This window comes from Propithecus coquereli, unplaced genomic scaffold, assembly GCF_000956105.1.
Source record: "Propithecus coquereli isolate 6110/MARCELLA unplaced genomic scaffold, Pcoq_1.0 Scaffold101, whole genome shotgun sequence".
NCBI lineage: Eukaryota > Metazoa > Chordata > Mammalia > Primates > Indriidae > Propithecus > Propithecus coquereli.
In genome coordinates, this window is record NW_012133970.1 from 5,640,073 (window position 1) to 5,647,295 (window position 7,223).

The following is a 7,223-nucleotide window of genomic DNA, read 5'->3' on the forward strand; positions in this document are numbered from 1 at the left end:
TTTTTCCATTTCCAGGCTGGGCTGTAGCTGCTCCCGTACAGGGATCACACTTTGTGTTCCACCCAGAAGGAGCTCAGCACACTTCTAGGCATATCCTTGGAGCTCAGGACAGATTGCTGAGCTAGGCCAGAGGAGAGAGGGATCCGCCATTCTCATTTCCAGCCCTGCATGTTTATTGGCTGGTTTGTGTATTTACATAGCATCTCGGTGCAGACTAATAGCTATCATTTATTGCATGCCCACTATGTGCCAGGCACTGTGCCAGGCATCCTATGTGAGCTTTCTTATTTACCTCTCCAACAACCCTATACGTTAGGTACCATTATTGTCCTCATTTTACTGAGAATGGAAGTGAGACACAGAGATGAACCACAGAGCTTGTTCAGGGTCCATGGTTCTATTGTGTCTATGTCCTGTCTTCTCTACTGCACTGCCTTTCAGAGGCAGGTCTGGAAGCTCAGATACCAAGTTCAAATCCTAGAGTGTTGGGGTATGAAGTGACTTGAGATTTTCAATCTTTCCTACCCCATCCCTCCCTCTGCTCAGCATCTTCAAAGCCATGGGGCAGGTCCTGCCAGATGGGGAGCAGGAGAAGCTGCTGCGCATCTGTTCCATTTATACCCAGAGCGGAGAAAACAGCTTGGTGCAGGAGGGCTTCGAGGCCTCCACCATTGGGAAGTGTCCGTACACGCTGGACAGCCTGTATTGGAGTCTCAAACCAGCTGGCTCCAGCCTCAGGTCTGAAACAAAGGCCCAGCAGCAGCAGGAGGATCAGGGCAGCATTCATGATGTCAAGGAAGAAGAGAAGGAAGAGAAAGAGGTCTTGCAAGACCAGGTGGAAGAGGAGGAAGAGGAGGAGGAAGAAGAAAATTATGACCAGGAAGAAGAGGAAGAAGAGGATGATGATGAGGATGATGATGAGGATGACGATGAGGATGACGATGACGATGATGATGAGGATGAAGAGGAAGACAGAATGGAGGAGGGGCCTTTCTCTATAGGGCAGGAGTCCCCCACTGCTGAGAATGCCAGGCTCCTGGCCCAGAAAAGAGGAGCTCTGCAGGGCTCTGCATGGCAGGTTAGCTCTGGTAAGAAACCCGCTATCCACTTTGTCCCCACACCAACTTCTTCCCTCTCTGGCTGGTTCTTGAGGCTTCCCTCCCCCTAGGAAAGAGACAGAAAGTAGCAGGAGGTAACCAGTGTGAGCAAGCCTGGGAGGTGGCCTGGTACGTGGATGACAGCTGGCTTCCCTTCCCCTTAGGATGGAACGTATGAGCACACCAGGGGCAGGGCCACGGTCCGCCTTCTGGCTGGTTATAATGGAGAGCACATTATGGGGCGATGGTGCACTGGGCCATAACACAGAGGCAGGAGAAAGCGAGAGGAAGGGGGTATAATATGTATATGGTGCTGCATGTGTTTTTATGTTCATTGAGACCCAGACTGCTTTCTGTGTATTTGTACGTGTGTACGTACACATGGAGGCTGGCTGCTGGTGAAACAGGATTTTGCTGTATTAGGGCATGAAGTCAGAGAAGTGAAATCAGAAGAGAGACTAAGAAGTACTGTGGTTTTCAGGTGAGCACACACGTTAGTGAGACCAAAGCCAAGACGGGGCTGCAGGGAAGGTTGGTGATAGGAATCTTCTCCTTTGAGGGTGGTCTTTGGAGTATTCTTGTTTAGGTTAAGTAGCAGGAACCTCAAAGCAGGGAGACTCCGAAGGAATGACAGAATAGGCTGGTGTGTGTGCATGGGCACATGTGTGCACATGTACACACGTACATACGTGTACACACTAGAGGCAGGGCCCAGCCTCTGTTGGAGCCTGAGGGAGGGAGGGAGGGAGGACAGCTGGGCCTGGGTGTAGTGTAGAGGAGGCAGTGAATTGGTTTAAGGGGAAAGGTGTGGCCTTTGCCCTTGTGTGGATGGGTGCGGAATGGCTGGAGTGTAAAGGCCCTAGTACCAGTGGTGGGGGGATGCATTTGTGTCTGTGTGTATGAGTGTTTGTGTGTGTGTACTTGCTGGAAAAACCATGGCATGGTGACAAAAATCTCTTAGGCCAAGAAGGTCTATGTTTAGGGATCTCTAAATATTGAAAGGGAGGGACATTGACACAGGCAGGGGTGTGTGCGTATGTAGAAGAGAGAAAAGGGGCAGTGAAAGGAGAAGACACGGTAAAGCAGGCTGTCGTGCAGCTATGTGACCATGTATGCATACACAGTCATGTATGTTTTTGGAAGAGGAGGCAGGGCCACCAAGACCCATGAGGGCCAGGACGTATCTGTATGAGGGAGAGAAGTGGCAGCAATGAGAGGTGGGGGTCTATGGAGGGACATGGGAACTGGCAGTGAGACAGCCATCCAGAGGTGGCCTGTGTGTCTGTGCTGTCACTGATGGGACATGCACAAAAGTGATGTAGACAGGGTTAGGCATGTTAATAGTGGGATGGATGGTCAGGTCAGTGACAGCCTGTGTGGGGAGTGGCCTCTGTTTATGAAGTTGCGTCTGTATCATAGGACGATGCAGGGCGTTAAGACAGCAACGGCTTCCTGTAAGAGAGCCAGTGGACGGGGATGGGTGGGCAGAGCCCATCCTGAGGGGGCTTCTCCCCAGGTTACATAAAAAGCTGGTTGGGGCTTGATACTTCACAAAATGCCAGGGGCATTATGACAGGGAAAATTCTTTGAGGACCAGGGAGATGTAGGAGGCCAGGAACAGAATCTGCACGGAACTCACTAGTGAAGGCTTCACTTGAAAACACTCAGTGCATTTGTGTAAGGATGACGAGGGGGATTTGATATACTGTGTGGAGGGTGTCTAAGTGATAGGGCAAAGGGGATGGGGCCTGGCATATGTGTGTGTGAGGGGCCAGGTGTGCGAATGTGGAAAGGCTCGGGCATTCTCTTTCCCTCTCCCCTTTGCCAGTGCTCCCGTGTGTGTGTACATATGTGTGGGGGGGTAGGGACCTGAAGATCCATGATTTATGTGCCAGCGAATGAGGCAGGGGGTGAAACCTGGGACAGGGAGTGAAACTGCGGACATCCAGTGAGTCAGAGTTTGGTATGTGTGCTTCCATGTACATACTTGGGTGGCCATGGGAGGTGGCATGTACAGGGAGACAGCCCTTCCAGAGCGGTGTTCTCCTTTTTTGCATCTGGGGGCAAGAAGCCCTTGCAGAGGGTGGGGAGCAAACTACCTCTGAGAGAGAGCCCACCCTGAGGTGGGCGTGGGGGTGTGTGTGCCTCTCTCCAGGCATGGCTACTAAGAAAGGATGTGGCATTCAAACAGGTGGGGTGTGTGTGCGTGGAGATGTGTAGGAAATCTAGGTCACTCAGATACTCTGACGTATCAGTGGGTTTGCGGCGGGGAGGGGTGCTGTGGGGATTCTGGGAGCTCCGGGCCCTCTAGGGAAGAGAGAGAGAGAGAGTGCACTGTGTGTTTTTGTCTACACAGGCACGGAAATAGGGGTGAAGGTGAGAGGCTGAGGCAGTGATATGGCGCCCTCTGAAGATGTTGTCTGTGCGGGAACATGCCTGGAGAAGTGGGAGAAGAGCAGAGAGGAACAAAAATGTGTCTGGTTTTTTTTTTGTGTGCGTGTGTATGTGTGTGTGCGTAAACATACAGAGGGGGGAAGGGCCATAAAGAATGTGTGGTGGAGTGTGGAATGTGTGGTGGGCACTTAGGTGGAGAGGAGCTCCTAAGTGACGCAAAGAGGAGTGAGAGTGGAGAAGCCCAGAGATCCCGCCCATGCCGAGCAGGTTAGGTGGGGTGGGCGGATGGACGGGGCGGGTGTGCCTGTGCACTGGTTAGAGAACCAGCTCATCAGCCCACTGTCGGCACCTCCCTTTGCTCCACAGAAGATGTGCGATGGGACACGTTCCCCCTAGGCGGAATGCCAGGTCAGAGCGAAGACCCAGCAGAGCTCATGCTGGAGAATTATGACACCATGTATCTTTTGGACCAGCCTGTGCTAGAGCAGCGGCTGGAACCCCCAATGTGCAAGACTGGGTGAGTGACGGTGGCAGCAGGATCTCATTCCCTTTCTGTGCTGCCTGCGAGAGGGAGAGAAGGAAACAATGTGTGGTGAGTGGGGGAGGTAGCTGTCCCAGTCAGGGCCTAAATGAGTGAAGTATAAGCTCCAGTCCCTGGCTGGGCCCTTGCCAGGACTCCCTGTCCCTAGCGTGGGGAGCCAGTGAAGCAGCTGTGCAAAGCTGGTTTGGCACCCCTCAGATTGTATTCAGTTCGCGTGTGCGAGTGGGTGGGTGGGTGCGTGCATGCATGTGTGTGCATTTTGGGAAGAGAAGGGTCCATAGCATCAATGGATTCTCTAAAGGATCCACTGCTCCTAAAAGGTCAAGAACTGATACTCTAATCCAGCTTTCTCATGTTCCTGAAAAGAAAACTGAGGCCCAGAAAAGGGAAGGGATTTGTCCAAAAGTGCACAGAGTAATCAGCAGGCTTCCCCACACTGTCCAGGCATCTTGGTAGCAAGGCCTGCACAGGGCTCCATGCTCTCCCTCGAAATTCACCTCTGGATCACAGGCATGGGAGCCCTTGGGTCGACAGGCAGCCAGGAACCAAGCAGCCCTTGCTGAGGGGCTATGCTGGTAAGGAGCCCATCCAGAGGGCCTGTACATTCCGGAATGCTGGGCCATTGTGACCAGGAGAATCCTGTGAGTACCAGAGAGAGACCCCTGTGGGCCCCTGAAATCGAGAGTTTACCCTGTGCTGCCTGCCCACTCCCTGGGAGATGAGCATTCTGGGAAAGGGCTGGAGAACCCAGGGGACCCAGAAGCAGGCCATGCCCAAGGCAACACCATGGACTCTGAGGCCAGGGGGCAGCAGACCTGTTTGGAGAAGAGCGGAGGCAGCTGAGGAAGCCAGGTGATCGGTAGCTGGGAGTGAGGTTCACATGTTTCAGAGAGAGGCCCCCTCTCCTGTTAGTCCCAACCAGTCCGGTCCTGGGTAAGGCTGGCTCTGTGAGCAGCAGGGTATCAAGGGTGCAGTGTGGCTGGGTGGAGCTGTTCAATCAAGAAGGAAGCTGATCCAGCCCAGCTCCCCACACCCCGTGTAGTAGGGAGGCTTCCTTTGCTGGGGAGGGGCATGCCCACCCCTGTTCCTATCTCAGCTCCACCCCTGACTTGGCTCTGTGGCCTTGGACAAGTCCTTTCTCATCTCGGGGCCTCACTTTCCTTGTATGCAGGGTTTTGGGTTATGGGAGGGGGTGAGACTAGATCGTCTCTAAGGGTTTTTTCAGCTGCAGTAGTGTAACCATGGATCTGCCTGAGGGCAAGGATGATGTCTTTGCTCTCAGTTATCACCCTTATCCAGCTGCAAGGACTTTTGACCTGCAAGGAAGCAGGGGAAGCAAGAGTATTTTGAGCAGGGCCAGGGAGCGGGGGGCAGAGCTACCCTCTCTAGAAGCAGTCTTGCAGTTGTGGAATGGGAACTGGGCCTAGCCCTACAGCTTGAGCCTGGCCTCGGTCCACTTAGCCAGCTATTGGGTGGGCGAGGGATCCAGTGCAGAGTCTTCTGGGCTCCCAAGCTCTAGGGCCTTGAAAGGAGGCCCTGTTAAAGAAGCCACTTTCAATGTCTTCCTGAGGGTGGGATGGTACAGGGTCCCTTCCCTTACTTCAACCCAAATAGCTCTGGTTTAATGTGGTTTATGTAAGTGGGACTCTGCATGCATAAAGCTTCATTGGAAAAGTTCCATTCCTTCCCTCCTCCATCCCTTCCTCAACTGAGAAGAGGTCACAGCCATCCCTGGGGCTCATCTGAAGTTGTCTCTCAGATTTCCTCCAGTCTCTACTTTGTAAAGCGAGGCAGGACGGTGGGCCTTTCCCACAGATACACACGTCAAGCACCCTTGGCCCCTCTAGAGCCTACAGCTGCCTCCTTCTCTGACTGACCTCCCACTCTCTCTTCAGCACCCTGGGCCTGAGCTGTGGTGTTGGCAGTGGCAACTGCAGCAACAGCAGCAGCAGCAACTTTGAGGGCCTTCTCTGGAGCCAGGGGCAGCTGCATGGGCTCAAAACTGGCCTGCAGCTCTTCTGATGCCAGCCCTGGTGCAAGTGTTCATCCAGCCCTGCCAGGGCAACAGCCCATGCCCCAGCGTACCTGATGCTCCCTGAGACAACCTGAGAGACAACCCGGATCAGCCACGTCAGCTCGGCTTTCCACCACAGTGGAACTTTGAATGTCTTTTGGGTCTGTTTTGTTTTGAAAAACAATAAACAGGTAATTGTCGTTTTGGTGTTTGTGAGATGAAGGAGGTGGGTGCTGGGGCAGACCAATGAGTTTCCCTTTACTGTGGGAGCTCCAGAGAAGGTGGGATCCTAACAGGGCTTTGAGCAGGAGCTAGGTCCTGAGGCCCCTTGGGCCCACTGGCCCTGATTGCTTCCACAACCAGGCTCCACCCATACCTTCTGCCTGACTCCTCAAACCATTTCTGCTGCAGTATGGTGCCAGCTCACTTGGAGGTATCAGGCCCCAGAGGAGAAGCATAGCTGGCCTCTGAGCCCAGCCAGTAGCCAGGTAGTTTCCTCATGGCCTTCCTGCTGCTACCCAGCAGGCTTCCTGTTCACCTTCCTACCTGCCCTCACTGGGCACCAAACATCAGTTGAAAGCCAGAGAGAAGCTTCTCTTTGTCAATTCTCCACTCTTTTGGCCTAGAAAAGATAGAATGGGCTTCCCTGTGGTGGGCACTAGAGCAAGAGAAATGTCTTAGGGACTGATCCAGAGCCCCTTCTCTATGGTCACCCAATCCCCTCAGACAGTCCCACCTCACCTTACAGTGCCTCCCCTCAGCTGCCAAGATATAAGGATGAATGAATCATGTTTTTGCCCCCCAGAGCCTTCCTTCAGTCCAGTGAGGAAGGACAGTCACCAAGTGATGACCTGATGATGCCTTTGCAAGTTACCTTAAAGGATTTCTGTAAGTGTCTGCACCAAGAAATGATGAAAGGAAGGAGAGAGATTACGCTAAGAAAATGCTGAGGAGGAATTTGTTGGAAATGCTATGCCGGGGCCCAATCAAGGGTTTAAAGGAGTTACGACCCCTAGGGTGTCAACACCTGAAAAGAAATACTAAGTATCATTATATGTATGTATATATTATCATTTTTCTAGGGAGTGTGTGTGAGTAGGTGGCCCACAGTTGACCCATCTGGCCCACAGCTTTTATTAGATTATCAAAGGGGTTCCATTATCCCAACAGGATTAAG

At 52.9% G+C, this 7,223-nt stretch overlaps 1 protein-coding gene across 3 annotated transcripts in view; it reads left to right on the forward strand.

Annotated features, from left to right (window-relative positions):
• The window catches only part of LAS1L (LAS1-like (S. cerevisiae)), a 20,624-nt gene extending 14,379 nt beyond the window's left edge, over positions 1–6,245 (forward strand). For all 3 annotated transcript variants that reach the window (XM_012643526.1, XM_012643530.1, XM_012643535.1), the window contains 3 exons: positions 547–1,088; positions 3,858–4,008; positions 5,928–6,245. In XM_012643526.1, coding sequence (XP_012498980.1) covers positions 547–1,088; positions 3,858–4,008; positions 5,928–6,054 — 820 coding nt within the window. In that variant the 3' untranslated portion in view covers positions 6,055–6,245. The remainder of the gene's footprint in view (positions 1–546; positions 1,089–3,857; positions 4,009–5,927) is intronic.
• Positions 6,246–7,223: the final 978 nt, after the last annotated feature.